The sequence below is a fragment of the Elgaria multicarinata genome, chromosome 15, assembly GCF_023053635.1.
Source record: "Elgaria multicarinata webbii isolate HBS135686 ecotype San Diego chromosome 15, rElgMul1.1.pri, whole genome shotgun sequence".
Lineage (NCBI taxonomy): Eukaryota > Metazoa > Chordata > Lepidosauria > Squamata > Anguidae > Elgaria > Elgaria multicarinata.
In genome coordinates, this window is record NC_086185.1 from 27,184,142 (window position 1) to 27,204,057 (window position 19,916).

Genomic DNA, 19,916 nt, shown 5'->3' on the forward strand with positions numbered 1-19,916 from the left:
AGGTGCCAGGCAAACCTCTCTAAAGAGTTCATTCCACAGCCAGGGTGCCACAGCAGAGAAAGCCCTCCTCTTAGAACTAGACACCTGAGCCTAAACAGAGTGATGAGCTGACACATCCCAGCATCTACTGCCAGGAACGCCAGCGAATCTCCAAACCTTGGGCCTATCCTAAGAGATCAAACACAGCACAAGTTCAGCCCTTCTATTTATTCCATGCCTGACCAATCTGAAGCCTTCCCGCTAGCAACCAACCAAAGGGCAGGTAATGCCCAGTTGCGTCTAAACCAATCAGCATATGCAATACCAGCCCCTTTGATTGGCAGATTGCACAAAACCTTCGGATTGGCTAGGCCTGGTATAAATACAAGGCTGGAACGTGGTCAACAGAACAGTACCTGAAAGGAACTGTAAGACGAGCCAAGATTTGTGGTCTAAGCAACAGTGCTCTTCAACATTTTTATTAATGATTTGGACAAGGAGGTGCAGGAACACTTATCAAATTTGCAGATGACACAAAATTGGGTGGGATAGCTAAGAAGACCCTGGAAGACAGATACAAACTTCAAAGTGATCTTGATAGGCTGGAGTGCTGGGTTGAAAACAACAGAATGAAATTTAATAGGGATAAATGCCAAGTTCTACATCTAGGAAATAGAAACCAAATGCACAGTTACAAGATGGGGGATACTTGGCTCAGCAATTCTACAAACAAGAAGGATCTTGGAATTGTAGATCACAAGCTGAATAGCAGCCAACAGTGCGATATGGCTGCAAGAAAGGCAAGTGCTATTTTGGGCTGCATTAATAGAAGTATAGCTTCCAAATCACGTAAGGTACTGGTTCCTCTCTATTCGGCCCTGGTCAGGCCTCATCTAGAGTATTGCATCCAGATCTGGGCTCCACAATTCAAGAAGGACTCAGACAAGCTGGAGCGTGTTCAGAGGAGGGCAACCAGGATGATCAGGGGTCTGGAAACAAAGCCCTATGAAGAGAGACTGAAAGAACTGGGCATGTTTAGCCTGGAGAAGTGGACTGAGATATGAGAGCACTCTTCAAATACTTGAAAGGTTGTCACACAGAGGAGGGCCAGGATCTCTTCTCAATCCTCCCAGAGTGCAGGACACGGAATAACGGGCTCAAGTTAAAGGAAGCAAGATTCCATCTGGACAGCAGGAAAAACTTCCTGACGGTTAGAGCAGTATGACAATGGAATCAGTTACCTAGGGAGGTGGTGGGCTCTCCCACACTAGAGGCCTTCAAGAGGCAGCTGGACAACCATCTGTCAGGGATGCTTTAGGGTGGATTCCTGCATTGAGCAGGGGGTTGGACTTGATGGCCTTATAGGCCCCTTCTAACCCTACTATTCTATGATTCTATGATTTGAGCTATGAACTTAGGCGTGTTGGCGGGAAGGCCCAGCAGTTCCAGAAGAGCAGTGCGTGGACCACCCGCTTGCTATGTCTGTTTGACACCTGGGCCCGGCCATTGTGGGAATAACCGTACCACCGGTCGAGGCCCGCAACCTGCAATAATTAATACAGCTGCTTCCAGATATTCAAAACTGTTTGCAACAAAGACATTAACTGTCACACAATTCAGCACTTTGGCATGTGCAGACTTAAACAAAGTGTGTGTGTTTTTAAAAAGGGGAGAGGGAGGGACGCTTCCACCCGCCCGCCAATTTGTAGCGTGAAAAAAGAAGTCAACCTCAACCAATTCATCCTGCCACTTCCCTTCATGTCATATCCTACAAGCACCTAAAGAAATTGCATTTTTCCTCTTTCCCCCTCAACTTCACCCAGCTAAAAGCTTTTGAACTTTCAAGGCATCATCCTATTCGTGTATAGACAGAAAAAAACATGCTTAGGATTGTACCTTTAACTGTTAAAGAAGGCTGCGTGTAATGATCTAATGATCAGCTGGGTGTTTGAGGAAAAGATTGGTTGAATGGGTGGGGGGGGGGCGGGGGGGGGACCCAGTCTAAAATCGAATGCAGTCAAGTTTTTGTTCACATCTTTTTACTTTTGCTTGTATTCCTCCCCGATTAAATATCAACAGAGTTCCGTAACTGACTTGGATTAGAGGAGGGTTTTTTTTTTCTGCCAGGGCATGCTAAGGGCATGCAGAATACCAATACAGTAAAAAAGAAATTAAAAAAAATAATCAATCATGCCTTTCTTTGAAGGGAAGAGACAGCTTGGCAAATGCCTTTCGTTGTTAACCATTTATACCGTACTGTTTATGTGCAAAATGTTCTACAAGCCCAAACTCATTAACTCTATGAGAAACAGTGTAAGTGAAGCGATACCATTATTGCAAGGATCAAAGATTTTGCCCAGAGGCATGTAACAGGTGTGCTGGCTCTGGTTGTATGTACTTTAAACTACACACACCCTGAAATCCATTTCGTTTGCCTCAAGCCAGGGATCCAGCATGCAAAACGAAGCATCATATTCTCTGCTGACTCAGCAAGCTAGAAACAAACAAACAAATTACTCAGCAGTCATCACCTGCAGCTTACTTCAGCAAGCGTCCACGTTCAGACATCATGCTAAAAGATTGAAAGCTTTTGCTTCTTTCCCTATGTTAACACTTTGCTGTGTCGTCCAAACCTGATAAACTGATTAATCTCAATGATGGTTAATAAAAACAAGCCAGCTTCACGAAGTTGGCTTGTTTCCATTAACCATGATTGAGATTATTATTATTATTATTATTATTATTATTATTATTATTATTTATTTATTTATTTGTATCCCGTACTGGGCCTCAAGGCGGTCTTACAAAGTTTAAAACATACATTTTAAAACATAGGAAAAGAAATGTAAAAAAAGAAGAAGTTTAAAATACACAACAACATTATAAGTCATTAACATAGATGGAGGACCAAATTACTCTCCAAAGGCCTGCTGGAACAAACAAGTTTTAGCCTGCTTCCGAAAGCCCATCAAGGAGGGAGCCAGCCTAGCTTCCCTGGGAAGAGAGTTCCAGAGCACCGGAGCAGCCACCGAGAAGGCCCTCTCCCATGTTCCCACCAAGCGCGCCTGTGAAGAAGGTGGGACTGAAAGAAGGGCTTCTCCAGAAGATCTTAAAGCATGGGCAGGCTCATAAGGGAGAATACGGTCTTTCAACTTAACCACCATTTGTCAAGGCCAACTGTCATGGCAAACTGTGGTTAATGTAAAATGGGAGCAAAAGCTTCCAAACGTCTCCTTGCCGGGGGCGGGGGAGGACAGGACAAGAAGTGAGCATCACAAGGGGTGAGCAACTTGCAGCCCTTCAGTTCTTTTGGCCCACCACGATCACTCACCAATGGCTATGGTGGCTAGGCCTGACGGAAGGAGGGAACCAAAACATCTGGCAGGCCACAAGTTGCCCACCCTTTTTTTAGTGTGATGTCCAAATGCAAAACCTGCCCTTAGCAACATGGATCTTGTTCCGGAGGCCAAGAACTCAATGCCCCCATCTTAATTCTCCAATATAGGCAGAGGCAACATGATCAATATTTCTGTTTTCCCTACATTAGAGCCAATTCATGTAATCTTGAAAGAATGAAACAGAAACGCAAAATGCACCATGATAAGACTTGTTCAAGTGCTGCGTTATTATCATCACATCACTTCACGTCTAATCATCTCAGTAATTATAACAATAGTCCTGTAAGGTAACATCGGCTTATGTTCTCACCAAGGTGGGAATTTTGTGTCTGGGCTCTACTCCGTCAGACGGGGGCCGGGGTGGATCCACGGGACAGAATGCGCCTCCCGACACAATATTCTCTCCAACCGAGAATACAACGCTGCTGTTTTACGATACGTAATTCTTTTCATTCCTCACCCTACCAACTTTCGGTCCTGTGGAACTCTCACCTGGTATTTGAAATAGGACAAGCCAGGTATTTATTTATTTATTTATTTATTTATTTATTACATTTTTATACCGCCCAATAGCCGAAGCTCTCTGGGCGGTTTACCTCTCTGGGCGGGTAAACGTTTACCACTGCAAGGGAATCCAGCCGCCGCTGTGGAGCTCAATGCTACATCCTCAGGTGGAAACCTCGCCACCCCTGCCAAATGCACATTCCAAAACGGTGAGCTATTCACTCTGGTTTTCCTCCTGCGCCATAATTAAGCGCCAGGTTTTTTTATCCATGATTATCAGTACCGTGCACTCATCTCCGAGGTACCATACCATTATATTAAATATGCACACACTGTAAACAACAAAAGAGCGTTGTGGCTGGGGGGGGGGGGGGCGGCTAGTTTTCTTCTCTGCAAGCAACTGTGTGTTCTTGTTTTCTTTTGAAAAACTGCTTCGCACTGAGCTTTCAATTTCTCTACTTCCCCCACAATCCTAAAACTGTTCACCGCCCCCCACCCCACCCCAAATGACTCAAAAAACGGCTGCAGCAAAGACCACATCAAGTGTTTAAAGAATTTGAATGTATAAACTTCAGGGCAGCAGAGAGAGAAAGAGAGAAGGGAGGGGGGGAGATTTTCCAGTGATCAAATGCTTTCACCATTGTGTTTGAGTTTAATCCCTCTTAACAATGCATATTTTCTTCCTCTCAAGAAGAAATGTCTACACAAGGGTTAATCTTCCAGGGTAAAGTTATGGGGGTGGGGAGGGGAGAGAAAGAGAGAGAGTGTCTAGCAGAACCCCAGCCTCCCCCCCCCCACATTTTTATGCAATTGGTTCTAAAGGGTCAAATGAACTTATTACGTTTTTTTAACTGAAATTACATTCCAGGCATGCTTTAAAAAAAAACCAATTCTTACTTGTGGCTTATGGAATTCCCTCTCCCAAAGGCAGCCCACCCGAAACCCTCTCTGTTATCTTTTTGGCAACAGGCAAGACATTTCTCTGCTTCCAGGCATTTAGATTTTAGATTCTACTTTTCTACATTTTGCCTGCATTTTACATGGCATTTTATATTAAGCTTTTATACTGTTTGTTTTATATTTTGAATGGTTTGTACGGTTTTAATTTTTTGTAAACCGCCCAGAGAGCTTCGGCTATTGGGCGGTATAAAAATGCAATAAATAAATAAATAAAAATTATCTCCTGTGCTGATTGTTTGCTATTGCCAGTTGTTTATTGTGTAACATTTTCTATTATTATTATTATTATTATTATTATTATTATTATTATTATTAAAATATCATGTAATCCACCCAGAGAATGTTTGTTATTGGGTAGTCTAAAAGTATCACAAATAAATAAACAAATAATGAAAATAGATCAGCTTATATCCATCTTGATATATATATTTGTAGTGCAGGAAGGTTGACTGTCAAAGAGCCTCAGCTATCTTGAAAGAGCTCAGTGAAGTGGTTAACAAGTTCATAGGAAAAATCTGTATGATTCTTTTTGAATGCTGATCTTGAAATCTGCAAGATCAGGTCAGTCTCACTGAGCGCTGAAGGTGAAATTGGCCACAGACAAATAAGGGAATATTTAAACTGAGCCAAAGAATGGGGGGCAAAATGGCCATATCCAACTGACACGCTGACCCTACGACACTTGCATACAGGTTGTCTAAAAATAAAATAGGGTCGTAACCAGAGGTCTTGGGTTATTATAAATTAAGGTTTAAAATCTGCCAATTAAACATGCATTATGAAAACGCACGTGTAACAGCTGTACGCCTTGCAGCAGACATCCCCAACTCAGTGTCCTCCATATGTATTGGACTACAACTCCCATCCTACACAGCCAGGCATGCCCAAAGGCTCTTCTGGATGGGGATGGTGGAACGTATACTCCAATACATCTGCAGGGCGCCGGGTGGCGAAGGCTGCCTTAAGGTCTCATGAAACTTTAGGAATCGTCTTCCACTGGGAATTGGGTCGAGTTCATTGTCAGCCACCTTCCAATCGGGAGAAAAAGGCACCTTCCTATTCCCTCAGGGATTCATGCATGTGCAACACGGGTCCCACGAGAGGCAGTGGGACTTGGTGGCATGCATGGACAAGAGCAGGGGGAGGGCTGACCACGGCACAGAGTTAGGCCTGTGCATCCGTCTGCTTCCCCACCATACACAACTGCAGCAAGAGCATCCCAAGACAGGAGGATTTATCAACGTATCGTAGCACACAACAGAGCCTTCGACTAGGGACAATTTTGCCCCAATAAGTTCATCCCATTTCTATTCCGTCCTTCCTCCAAAATGTGGCAAAACATGGTGCAGTGGTTAGAGCCTTGGTCCGAAGATCCAGATTCTATTCCCCACTCGGCCATGAAGCTATCCGGGTGACTTTGGACCAGTCACGGACTCTCAGCCGAACCTACCTCACAGGGTTGTTATGAGAATAAAATGGAGGGGAGGAGGGCCATGTAAGGTGCTGGGAAAATGGTGGGATATAAACATCAGCAACAGCACAAAATGGGAGCACCCTATTTCCCCCCCACACACACAACTCTGCAAGGAACTTTAGCTTGAGAAAGAGGGAGAAACAGACAGATGTGCTGGCATGAGGTCACTCTGTCAGCTCCAGAGAATGGCCAATCAGCTTATTTGCCTGCTGGCCTCCCAAGACGGACAAAGTCGCCATCATCCCCACAGCACGGCCACACTGAGTTTGCACTGAGAACCCAAGTGGGTGAGAGGCCTTGTGCACCTTGCCTCTTCTCAGGGAAGGGGGGGGGCCTCTCTTGCCAGAAGAACCCGAGCCTCTGCATCCGAAAGTCATTCAGGTCACCCTGGCTTTCCTCAGGAGTAAAACACAGGCCTTTCAGACCACACACCCTTATCGGAAGTCATAAAAAAAACCCAAGCCTCCGGAGAAGGTCAAAGTCAACTCCCAAGCTGGGCCGTGCACTCGGTTGGCACACGCTTCGCACAATGCAGGCGGAACGCGACCGGCGCCCAGGTTGAAAGGAGATGTCGCTCCTTGCGTGGCGGACCTGGGTGGGGAAGGAAGACTGAACTCCTGACACCAGCGAAATGTTTGCCTCCACCACAGCGAGACTTTTTAAAAAAGAAACTGCTAGCGTTGCACATGAATATATTCCTCGCGCTACCCGTCTTAACACTTTTTTTTTTTTAAAAAAAATGTAGTTTCTTTCAGCCTTTGGAATCATGACTTCAGTCTTCCGAATTGAATTGGGTGGCGGAAGAGGCGGCCGGCCGGGGGGGTGGGGGGAGATTGCAATTTGAAGGAACCATCTGATAATTGAGGCAATTTTAACAATAGATAATAATTTGACTCTAAATGACATGGAATACAATAACTGCTTATTCTGGCATGCAAAACAAGACTCTCTGTGAAGCAGCTGCCAAGAAAAACGACCCGCCCACTCACACCGGGCCATTGCTGAGCAGTTATGGCTAACCACATGCTTAACGCCACAGATTGCTGAGAGCCAACATTTCGGCGGCAGCTGAACAAAACCCTATTCTTGGAGCTTCGAGGCAGAAAGGGGGCACAGGCGAGACGTTAAGAACATAAGAGCCTTGATGCTGGATCAGTCCAAGGGTCCATCTAGCCCAGCACTCTGTTCACACAGTGACCAACCAGCTTCGCACCGGAAACCCGCAAGCAGGACATGAGAGCAATAGCTCCACTCACTCATGTTCCCCAGCATAGAATCATAGAATAGTAGAGTTGGAAGGGACCTACAAGGCCATCGAGTCCAACCCCCTGCTCAATGCAGGAATCCACCCTAAAGCATCCCTGATAGATGGTGGACACAGGTTTTCTGCCTCTGATACTGGTTAGCTACTCTGTGTGTGTAGCTCAACAGTGCCCCCTAGAACGTCTGGTAAGTTGGCACCCTCCTGGGAGGCCATAAGAACATCAGAAGAGTCCTGATGCTGGATCAGACCAAGGGTCCATCTAGTCCAGCACTCTGTTCACACAGGGGCTAACCAGCCATTGGCCAGGGACCAACAAGGTAGGACATGGTGCAACAGCACCCTCCCACCCATGTTCCCCAGCAACTGGTGTATATAGGCCTATATGCTATGATTGTTATTTTAATATTTTATTGGTTTTATATGCTCTTTCAACTAGTTTTATGTATTATATTGTATTTAATGTTCCCCGCCTCAATCCAGAGGGAGAGGCAGGTAATACATAAATATATTATTATTATTATTATTATTATTATTATTATTATTATTATTATTGCCTTTGATACTGGAGGTAACACACAGCCATCAGGGCTACAGCCTTCTGCTCCAGGAGAAGGGACATAAAGAGAGAATCTTAAGAGTCCAGATGAGTTTGAAGGTATGGAAAAAGACCTCAATTTCAAACAAGTTTCATAGTCCCTCGCTGTCAAAACGGAATGTTCTTCAATTCGAAACAAGCAGTTTAAGGCATCCAGGCATTTTCATTTATTTATTTATTTATTTATCGTGCCATCAATGCACAGACATGTCCCAAAGTATGCACGGGGTTACCATAGAAGCAGGAGCTGTCCTGGTCATTTCAGCATCAAGACGCCTGGGCACAAAGCAACCTTGCATGTGCAAAGTGGCTCACTACATAGGAACAAATGGGGAAGCTTCATGAAGGTGGGGTGGAGTGACTAGGAAAAGATAGGGGGCGCTTTTTCCTCCAAGGGTTTTTTTTTTGGGGGGGAGAAAAACATCCTCCCCACACCCGGATAATTTCCAGGTTTTTTTTCTGTTCCTCCCAACCCAACCCTTCACATCTCTAGCAGTTACACACTCACAATGCACCTTAAGGTAGGAAAAGGCCCATAAATTACTCAACCAGGCGCCACCTTGAAAATGCGCAAGTTATGAAGGCGTGGCAACCCACCACATCATTTGCATGCATCCCTGCCCACCTTTGGCTGTAATTGCACAAGAACCTGCAGCGGCCTGCCTGCCAAATCACACACAGTTTTGCTATTCACTTACGGACCAAAAGCTAGAAGGGGAAGGAGAACCAACTTCCTCGCTGGTCGCCTTAAGACAATTCGTATTCACCCCAGGAGACCAGGTAAGTGGGGCCCACTGACAAAGCACAATTATTTCATTTTCACATTTCACGTCGCTAGTAAGACGGCAGCTTCTTCCCACTTCCTTTCATTTTCCTCACGCCTCTTCCTTGCTGCCGATGCAAATAACTTTGGTCTCTCTTCGCCACCTGGCATTTTAAAGAATCCAACCTCTGCATTCTTATTTTGGGCCACTGCATTTGCCTGGTAGCACAAAACCTTGCCGTTCGATTGTGCCTCGTGGATTTGATCTGGCACATTTCCCATTCTGCCACCAAAGAGTTTTTACACCATCCTCAAAATGTGTCAGACTACAACTCCCAGAATCCCCAAGCAAGCTGCCTGGAGCATTCTGGGAGTGGTAATCCAACATGTTTTAAGGATACCAGGTTAGGGAAGGGTTGTTTCGACATTCAGCAAGGCCTCAACCAGGATCTTGGGCACTATTGAACTGGCCTTGAATGGTCCCACTGTAGATATGGAGGTTCCATGATTGAATACTCCTTCATCTAAAAAAAATATATTGACAGCCAGTGTGGTGTGATGGTTAGAGTGTTGGACCGGGAGTCTGGAAATCCAGGTTCTAGTCCAACATGGCCAGGGAAGCTCACTGGGCGACTTTGGGCCAGTCACAGACTCTCGGGCCCAACCTACCTCACAGGGTTGTTGTTGTGAGGATAAAATGGAGAGGAGGAGGATTATGTATGCCGCCTTGGGTTCCTTGCAGGAAAAAAGGCCTCTCACCACCACCGTTGTCTGGGCCAAAGCGAGAGAGGGGCAAGCGAACAAGCAGGTTGCCATGGGGAAGAGGAGGAGAAACTCCAAGGGGACGCTTGTCAGTGGGGCCCTGCTGCTTTGTGGGCCCCTCAGCAAATGCCCAAGCATGCCTGCCCTGGGCGCCAGCCCGGAGTCACACACTCCCTCCATATATCAAACTAGACCATGGAGGAGACAGGATACCTGTCTCCCTGACACGCAGGGTGTTTCCAACCTCCAAGGGAAACCGTTCATTCATGCAAACCTCCATTTCCATTCTGAAACGGCCACATCCAAAACAGGTTTTATCACTTGAGTCTGCAGAACGGGGCTCTTTCCCTCACATCCTGCTAATGGGCTTCCCAAAGGCATTTGGCTGGTTACAGTGGGAAACAGGATATGGGGCTAAATGGACCATGAAAGTCAGATCTACAAAGGTTCTTCCTATGTTCTCAACACACACACACACACACACACACACACACACACACACACAAATGGGCCACCGGACCTTCCACGGCTGCCTCAGCAGAAATGTCAGCGAGGCCGGTTCAAGCCCAGCCAGGGCCTTCAAGCACCGACCTAGGAGGATCAAGAATCAAAGGCATTTCTGAAATGGACACGGCATTCTCTGGCGTCTCTTTCATTTCCTTTCAGGAAAGATTCGGGGCTTTACGTTGGCTGACCCTACCCACCGCCAGGCATCTGTGAAACATGGAGAAGGCTAAGAAAACAAAGAGTCGGACGGAACCAAATGCCCGGCAGCTGATCAGACGTTGCGCTGAAGAAAAGAACAGAAGACTTGCCCTGACCCAATGGGTCTGGAAGCAAAGAAGAACAAATGGACAGCTATGTGCCGACGAATGAGCAGCACATCTCCTGGGTCTGGATACACCGCGGAGTGACAAATTCAGGATCCGGAGGCATGGTGTGTGTGTGTGTGAGAGAGAGGGGGTGGGGGAAAGGTTCCAAGTGACAGAAAGCAGCAGGGGAAAAGAGAAAAGCAAAAAGATAAAAACAAGAAGAGTCCTGCTGGATCAGACCAAGAGTCCCTCCAGTGCAGCATTCTGTTCACACAATGGCCAACTAGCTGCCCAGGACATGAGTGCGAAAGCACCCTCCTGCCTATATTCCCCAGCAAATTATTATTATTATTATTATTATTATTATTATTATTAATTATTTATTTATTTATTTATTTATTTATATAGCACCATCAATGTACATGGTGCTGTACAGATTACACAGTAAATAGCAAGACCCTGCCGCATAGGCTTACAATCTAATAAAGTTGTAGTAAACAATAAGGAGGGAAGGAGAATGCAAACAGGCACAGGGAAGTGTAAACAGGCACCGGGTAGGGTGAAGCTAAACAGTATAGAGTCAGAACAAGTTCAATATTTAAAAGCTATAGGGAACAGAAAAGTTTTTAGCTGAGTTTTAAAAGCTGTGATTGAGTTGGTAGTTCTCAAGTGTTCTGGAAGAGCGTTCCAGGCGTAAGGGGCAGCAGAAGAAAAAGGACGAAGCCGAGTAAGGGAAGTAGAGGTCCTTGGGCAGGCGAGAAGCATGGCATCAGAGGAGCGGAGAGCACGAGCGGGGCGATAGTGTGAGATGAGAGAGGAGAGATAGGCAGGAGCTAGGCCGTGAAAAGCTTTGAAGGTCAGCAGGAGAAATTTATATTGGATTCTGGAGTGAATTGGAAGCCAATGAAGAGATTTCAAATGGTCTATATGGGTTTACAGTCTCTGATGCTGGAGGTAACGCCTAGCCCTCGAGACTAGTAACCATTGATGGCCTTCTCCTCCAGGACTTTTTTCAATCCCCTTTTAAAACCATCCAAAATGCTGGCCATTCTTCCATCTTGTGGATGTGAATTCCATAGCTTAACTCTGGACTTAGCTAGACCTAAGGTTTATCCCGGGAGCGTCCCGGGGTCATCCCTGTTCATGTAAATGGCCGACAGGATATCCCGGGAGCAGGCAGGGATGATCCCGGGATAAACCTTAGGTCTAGCTAAGGCCCCAGTCTGAAGAAGTGCTTCCTTGTATCTGTCCTAAACCTCCCACCAATCAGCTTCACAGGATGACCCTGGATTCTAGTATTATGGGAGAGGGAGAAAAATATGTCTCCCCTTAGCCTCCTTTTTTTCCTAGCTAAACAATCCCAGCTGTTGCAAGCTTCTCTCCTAGAGAAGATGTTTAGTTGCCCTTTTCTGTGCTCTTTCCAGCTGCACATCTTTTTTTAGGTGTGGTGCATGATGCAGCCAAGGGCCAATGCCAGCGAGGAGGGCCCACGGCTCAGTGGTGCAGCGCATTCTTTGCAAGCAGAAGGATCCCAGGTTCTATCCCTGGAACACCCATTAAAAAGACCTCAAGGAACAGGACTGGAAAAGATCTCTCCTGGATCTGCCTGCTAGAGCGACCGCTACTGGGCTAAATGGAGAACTGGTCTGACTCCAGATAAGGCAACTTCTGCTATGTAAAAGTGCTGGGCCAGATACATGGCTCTCCTTTTTGTCTCTAGCTGCTTAACTTTGTCTGCAGCATCAGGACCCTCCACAGAGAGGGAATTGGTTGATGCAAGATCCGGTTTGAGTTACCTAGAATGAAGCTGGACATCTTGGGGATGGGCCGTGGCTCAGCGGTAGAGCACTTACTTTGCATGCAGAAGATCCCAGGTTCAATCCTCAGCATTTCCAGGGAGGGCAGGAAAAACTCCTGCCTTGAAACCCTAGAGAGCCGCTGCTGCCAGTAAGTGTTGACAATACTGGGCTAGATGGACCAACTCTGATTCAGTATAAGGCAGATTCCTAGGTTCCTATGAAATTGGTTTTGGGCATTTGCTCACCCATTCAAAAGTTTAAACCCACCTCTCTCTCTCTCTCTCTCTCTCTCTGTGTACACATGCCTACTGGAGTGGGCACAACTTTCCAATCATTCCTGGAAAGCCGCCGGCCTCCTGCCAACTTAGGAAGCTGCATTTATGAGTAGGGTGACCATACGAAAAGGAGGACAGGGCTCCTGTAACTTTAACAGTTGCATAGAAAAGGGAATTTCAGCAGGTGTCATTTGTATGCATGCAGCACCTGGTGAAATTCCCTCTCTATCACAACAGTTAAAGCTTCAGGAGCTATACTAAGAGACCAGAAACAAAAGAGGGCAGGGCTCCTACAGCTTTAACTGCTGTCATGAACAGGGGATTTCCCCAGGTGCTGCATGCATACAACAGACACTGCTGAAGTTCCCTTTTCAAGTCAACTGTTAAAGATACAGGAGCCCGGTCCTCCTTTCCATAGGGTCACCCTATTTATGAGGTCCATTATTAAAACAGTTTAGACTATTTGTTCACCCATGCCAAAGTTCTGCACTTTGGGTAGCTCCTTTAGAATTTTGACTGAAATCTGGAGCAGATTCACCGCCCCACTGAATTTGGAGCTACCAGCCTCCAGGGCTTCTTTGCCTGCTGGTAGTTCTCCAGTATCTAAAGCAGAGGGGGGTCTTTCCATCAGCTCCTACACAGACCTTTTAAACAAAGTTGCTGGGGATTGAACCTGCGTCCTCCTGTGTACCCGACAGGTATTGTGCCACTCAGCTACTGCACCACCCCAAGATAATACAGCCAAATTCGGCATGTTTAGCCTGGAGAAGAGAAGATTGAGGGAAGACATGATAGCACCCTTCAAGTACTTGGAAGGTGGTCATACAGAGGAGGGCCAGGATCTCTTCTCGATCCTCCCAGAGTGCAGGACATGGAATAATGGGCTCAAGTTACAGGAAGCCAGATTCCGGCTGAACATCAGGAAAAACTTCCTGACTGTTAGAGCAGTACGACAACGGAACCAGTTACCTAGGGAAGTCGTGGGCTCTCCCACACTAATGGCCTTCAAGAGGCAGCTGGAGAGCCACATGTCAGGGATGCTTTAAGGTGGATTCCTGCATTGAGCAGGGGGTTGGACTCGAGGGCCTTATAGGCCCCTTCCAACTCTACTATTCGATGATTCTATGAAATAACCAACATCACTCTCGTTCATGGCAAGGAAGCAGGTGATCCATATCTATCTGGAGAAGAACTGTTACGGTAAAGATTTACTCCTCCTTGCTATTTTCTGTCCTGGAAGCATAAAGGTATTTACTGAGAGCCTGTCTGTGTTGTGACAGTATCCTAGACTCAAATGAATGCCTGGAACCCTCCACATTTTTGAATCATTCAGTCATGCATTTTTGTTATTGTTGAAAGTAGTGCGAAATGGCAGGGCCGGGGCGCAAGTCCTTGGTGGTCTCTCAGAGGGCCCGGCTAAAAAGGCACGTCCTTTGTTCATTCAGAGAATGCAGTCCAGTAGGTCATTCAGAAGGGAAAATAAAAGCAGAAGCCTTGGGAGAGACAGACAGAGAAAGAGAGAGAGAGAGACAGAGACAGAGAGATGAAGTTTGAAACAAACAACCAGAGGGAAAAGAAGAGAGGGTGGACAGAATAAAATGTTTAGGGGACAAGTATATTTGCAACGATTTCAGCCAGGATGCCTCAGGCTTGCAAAGAGATCACCGCATCAGTGCAAAAAAAAAGGCTGGGTGGGGTCATCGGGGTTTCTTCTTTGCAAAAAAATAAATTAAAAAAGCTTAACTCTTGATAATGGGGTTCAACGCATGATGCAGCTAAGAAGACTGCATGAAATCATCCCCAAACATGTGGGTTTCATGCTTTCCTGGTGGTGGCTTTGGGTAGAGTAGACAGACAGAACACAAGCAGCTGCTTTATACGGAGTCTGGCCATCGGTTCCTCTAGCCCAGTATTGGCAACACTGACTGGCAGCAGCGGCTCTCAGGCTGGAATTTTTCCATCCCTACCTGGAGATGCCGGGGATCGAACCTGGGAGTTCTGCTTGCAAAGTAGGGCTGTACCACTGCTAGGGTGACCCTATGGAAAGGAGGACAGGGCTCCTGTATCTTGCATAGAGTTGCATAGAAAAGGGAACTTCACCAGGTGTCCTTTGCATGCAGTGTAGCACCTGGGCAGGATCTACACTACGGCTTATAACGGTTTATAATGGCTATGTCAACTGTTCAGGCCAGAACACATTACATATACTGTTTTCATACTGTTCTTAAAGTGTTATATCCTACTTGGTGTAGATCAGCCCCTGGTGAAATCCCCTCTTCATCACAACAGTTAAAAGCTGCAGGAACCCTGCCTTCTCTTGTTTCTGGTCACTCTAGTATAGCTCCTGCAGCTTTAACTGTTGTGATGAAGAGGGAATTCCACCAGGTGCTGAGTACATAAAAATGGCACCTGCTGAAGTTCCCTTTTCTGTGCAACAGTTAAAGATAGAAGAACTCCGTTCTCCTTTCCATATGGTCATACTAACCATTGAGCCATAGCCCCTCTTTGCCACAGACCCAAGTGGGAGAGGTTGCCACCCAAGGCCTCCATATTCTGCAAAGCGGCTTCTATGTTCTTGGAACTTGTCAAAGGAATCCAGAACGCCAGAAATTCCCAAACAGCCGGTACGATCGACAGTAGGACTGAGAGCTGGTGAGGGAGGTGGGGCTCTGAAATAGAGCCCTTGCCACAAACTTGCTAAAGCTCACCTGAAAGGAAAACCCCATTGAAATCAGTAGGGCTACAGCTCTTATATACAGAGAGGATTGGGTCAACTTTGGGAGGCTATGTGTATGTTCTCCAAAATGCAATAGGGAAATAATGGGACTGGCCTACCTCCCAGGGTTGTTGTAAGAATGGCCAAAAGGGTATTGAATGCACTTCAGGGCACGGGAGCACTGAGCCTACCAAGCATTTTACAATCCATTTCATTCTCACAAAAACCATGGTACAGGGGTAGAGTTCCGGTTTTGCATGCAGAAGGTCCCAGGAAGTTCCCAGCCTCTCAAAGTAGGGAGGGGGAAGGGGGAGCCTCCCTGTCCCTGCAGGGTAGGCCTTTCCCAACCCAAATTTATTAATAAGGAACAAAAAGGCAAGACATAGGCCAGTTCTGCACCATGCAGATATAGCACTATGAAAGCGGTATGAAAGCGGTATATGGTATGTGAAAATGGGCCCCAACAGTTGATAGTGCACTTCAATACCGCTGTAAAACAGTAGTGTGGCTCCTGCCTCTTATATTTATTTATTTATTTATTACATTTTTATACCGCCCAATAGCCAAAGCTCTCTGGGCGGTTCACAAAAATTAAAACCATAATAAAACTACCGACAGGTTAAAAACACAAATACAAAATACAGTATCAAAAGCACAAACAGGATAAAACCACGCAGCAGAATTGATATAAGATTAAAATACAGAGGTAGAGCAGTAAAATTTAAGTTAAAATTAAGGGTTAAAATACTGAGAGAATAAAAAGGTCTTCAGCTGGCGACGAAAGGAGTACAGTGTAGGCGCCAGGCGGGCCTCTCTATATACCGTTTTCATACTGCTTCCATAGTGCTATTTCCTGCTTGGTGTAGATTAGGCCTAAGAGCAGGGATGTGGACGACCGCTAGATATTTTGGCCTCCAATTCCCATGATCTCTCCCATTGACTATTCTGGCAAAGTCTGATGGGAACTGTAGGCCAAAACAAATGGAGTGCCCCAAATTTGACTCCCCTGACATAGAGAGTTGCCCCAAGTACACAAAGCAGAGATCATAACGTAATCCACCGGCTTTTCACTTTAGTTACTAGAGACATCTAAAACAAAAACAAGAAAAATGTTGCTTTTTGAAGGACCATAGTTCAACATTAGAGTACCAACTTTGCATGCCGAAGGAAGCTTCCCACGACCCTGCAAGGTAGGCAGGGTTCAATTCCTGGCATCTTTGGTTAAAAGGCATCAGATGAAGCGGGGCGGGGGGGGGGGGAGAATTGCAATCTCAGACCTTGAGGAGTTCCGGCCATCCAGAAAAGATGACACCAAGCTTGATGGAGAAATACTTCCTTGATCCAAACCCAACCACCAGAAAATTGGCTCTCAAGTATTGCTAAGACATCTCCTTTTCTAAGCAAGCTGGGATACGGGTGGCAGAAGTGAAGACACCTATTTATAAAACACATCAGGCGCACGGTGCAAAATGCAGACCTGTGAAAGGCCAAGCACATCCTGCAAATAAAGTCTCCCATTTCATCAGGAAGCACTCCAAACTTCCTTGGCTAGTGAAGATATTGCCATTGAAGGGGGGGGGGGGAGCGGAAGGTAAAGGCAGCACTCAAGGGCTAAACATACAATATGACTGACGGCGAAAGGTTAGTATGTAAGAACGTAAGAAGAGCCCTGCAACTGGGGGTTAGACAGATTCCTGGAGGATGAAGCTATCAATGGTTACTAGTCCTGATGGCTCTAGGCTACCTCCAGTACCAGAGGGAGTGCGTCTATGTATACCAGTTGCTGGGGAACATGGGTGGGAGAGTGCTGTTGCATCCTGTCCTGCTTGTGGGTTTACTGTGGGCAGGTGGTTGGCCACTGTGAGAACAGAACGTTGGACGAGATGAACCCTTGGTCTGATCCAGCATCAGGGCTCTTGTTATGACTCGACCCACCCACCCCCCACTGGGATATCTGCCACCCCAGCAAGGCATTTATGAGTTTTCATTCATGGCCTTAAATCTATGCGGCAGGGTCTTGCTATTTACTGTGTAATCTGTACAGCACCATGTACACTGATGGTGCTATATAAATAAATAAATAATAATAATAATAATAATAATAATAATAATAATAATAATCTGGGCCAGTGCTGACCAGCTGGGTTTCTGCTTTATAGCCTCCCCAAACTAGCATGAAGTTAACTGAATTCTTCCCACTTTCTTCTTACAGGAGGGGAAAAAGGAGTTAAAATATCCCAGTCAGGGGCAGGCCAGGCGGTCGGGAAACAGCCTTCTGGATGGTCCAGTCTTCCCCAATTAATTCCCAAGGAAATGGAAATAAGGCTGAGGCAGGAGTCTTTCTCACCAATCCAGAGTTCAGCTCCACAAGCTAGAAACTCCACCCCAATGCTAAAGCGAGTGGGGGGGGGGAGAGAAATGGAGAGGAGGAGAGAGAAGCCACATGGTTTGGGACTTGGGAGGCATCAATTGTTGCAAATTCCATCAGCAAATTCCTCCACGGTTTGCCTGAATTCATTTAGTAGATCCGAGGGGAGGGGAGGGGAGGGGAGGGGGGGAGAGAGATGGGAGACTATTTCCTCTCCACCCCTCCCCCACCTTCTCCTCCCCCCACCCCAAAAAATCTCCACAGCTCGCTTGCAATTCAGGAACTCCTAGAATGCCTTGAAAACTTCATCTCCTTTCTGGTCTGTTTCCACTGCAACTGAATGCTAAATTAAGATGTGTGCATCCAGAAGAGATTTCTTTTTTTAAAAAAAAAAAAAAAGGGGGGGGTTTGCAGTAAAATGCCAAGGTATCCATCCCAACGATTTCTGCCGATTTGTTCAGTGCGGAGTTGTTTTCATACCCGCCTTCTGCAAGCAACAACTTGAGAAAGAATTAAAGAGAGGGGGGGCGGTGAGAAGTGTGTGTGGGGGGGAGAATCTTTCCTTATTTCTTCTCAAGTCCCATTCTCCAGTTCTTTCTTTGGGGAGGGAGAGGAGGAGGGACAGGAGAAATGTTCCTAAGCTCGCAACCCTACACACGCGCCTACTCAGGCGTAAATCCCATTCAACGCAACGGGGCTTACTTCCGAGTAGACCGATCGAAGCTGCGCGGGGGCATTAAGCCGACGGTCGGGAGGGAAGACCACAGAAGCGAGCAGCGTGTCGCGGTTTCACGCCTTTGCAATATTTGTCTAAGTTTGCAAGGGGGGGTGAGGAAGGAGGAGGGGGGGTGATTCTCGCACCCGGCCCGTCGCTTCCCACCCCCCAAAAAATACACACACACGCCTTGCCCTACAGGCCGGACAGAGAGAGATCTTGCCGAATCTGAACGCTTTCCATCACCCCAACCCCAACCCCAACCCCACCCGAGTAGGTGGGTGGGGGGCGGAAAAGGAGCCAACGAGCCAAACTCCGTCGTGCCCCTGACACCAGTTGCCGGCTGGAATCTCTTCGCAAGCCTGCCCAGACCGAGGAAGAAAAATCTCTTTCCCCCCCCCATCCCCCGCCACAAATATATATATTGTGTCAATACATTCTACTTTTGCACATCGAGAAAGAGTATTCATAAACGCTTCCCCCCCACCCCCCCGCGCACCGGACGGACGCGCGCCCCAAAATGCCCCTTCGGCGTCTCCTCCTCTCCCTCCCTCCCTCCTTCCCATTTCCAAGTTGCAAAACAAGCCTGTTGAGGACGCGCCGGTTCAAAGCGAGCCCGAACCGATGACAAAGCGGGCTTTCTCTCTCCCCCCCCCATGCCCCCCTTGCAAGAAATGCCCAGGGCTGCCGCCGCCCCCCCCCGCGCCTCCCCTCCCCCCCCCGCCGCCCCTCACCGTTGATCTCGTGGCTGGGCGCCTCGTTCTGGCCGAAGCCTTTGGCCACGTAGAGCCGCTTGACTTCGGAGCAACTTCGCGAGCGCGGCTCGGCCGGCGACGACGCGGCGGCGAGCAGCAGCGGCAGCAGCAGCAGCAGGAGCGGCGGGCTCCATGCGGCGGCCGGGGCAGCCCGGCGCGGGGGTCGGGCAGGCATGCTTGGCGCGGCGGCCCAGGGCGCACGGGCTCCGGCGTGGGGCCCCGCGGCCCGGGCGGCGAGGCAGAGGACGGGGCGGGCGCCCTGCCCCGCGGCCGCCCGCCGAGCGCGGCTCCTCCGGCGCCGAGTTCCCGGCCGGCCCCCTGCGCGGCGGTGCGGGGCGCTCCCCTCGGCCGGCCCCGGCGGCAGCGAGGGCGGCTGGGCTCCTGGCGAACTTGGGGCACCGGCGGGGCAGGGGGGAGGGAAGACGCGGCGGCGGCGGCAGCAGCGGCGGCGACGGCGGGGCCGGGACAACGCTTGGCAGCCCCCAGGAAAGCCAGCAGCCCGGCGGGGCGGGGCGGAGCAGGAGCCCTGCCTCCGCCTCCGCCTCTCCAAACGCGCGCGCGCTCCCCCTCCGCGCGGGGGAACCGGCGGGCGGCCAGGCCCGCCGGGGAGGGGGCCGTGCTCGAGTGGGTGGCTGGGTGGGTCGGTCGGGGGGCGGCAGCGGCGGAGGGGGGAGTCGCTTTCTCGCCCCCCTCCCCCTGCAAACCCAGATCTTGAAAATAAATCCTCCAGAGAGAGATGGAAGCCAAGCAGCAGGCAGGAGCTGGCGAATCCCAGCA

General features: G+C 48.1%; 1 protein-coding gene across 1 annotated transcript in view; it reads right to left on the bottom strand.

Annotated features, from left to right (window-relative positions):
- GPC4 (glypican 4) overlaps positions 1-19,338 on the bottom strand; it is a 99,026-nt gene extending 79,688 nt beyond the window's left edge. Inside the window, exon 1 of the mRNA XM_063141589.1 lies at positions 19,119-19,338. Coding sequence (XP_062997659.1) covers positions 19,119-19,314 — 196 coding nt within the window. The 5' untranslated portion in view covers positions 19,315-19,338. The remainder of the gene's footprint in view (positions 1-19,118) is intronic.
- Positions 19,339-19,916: the final 578 nt, after the last annotated feature.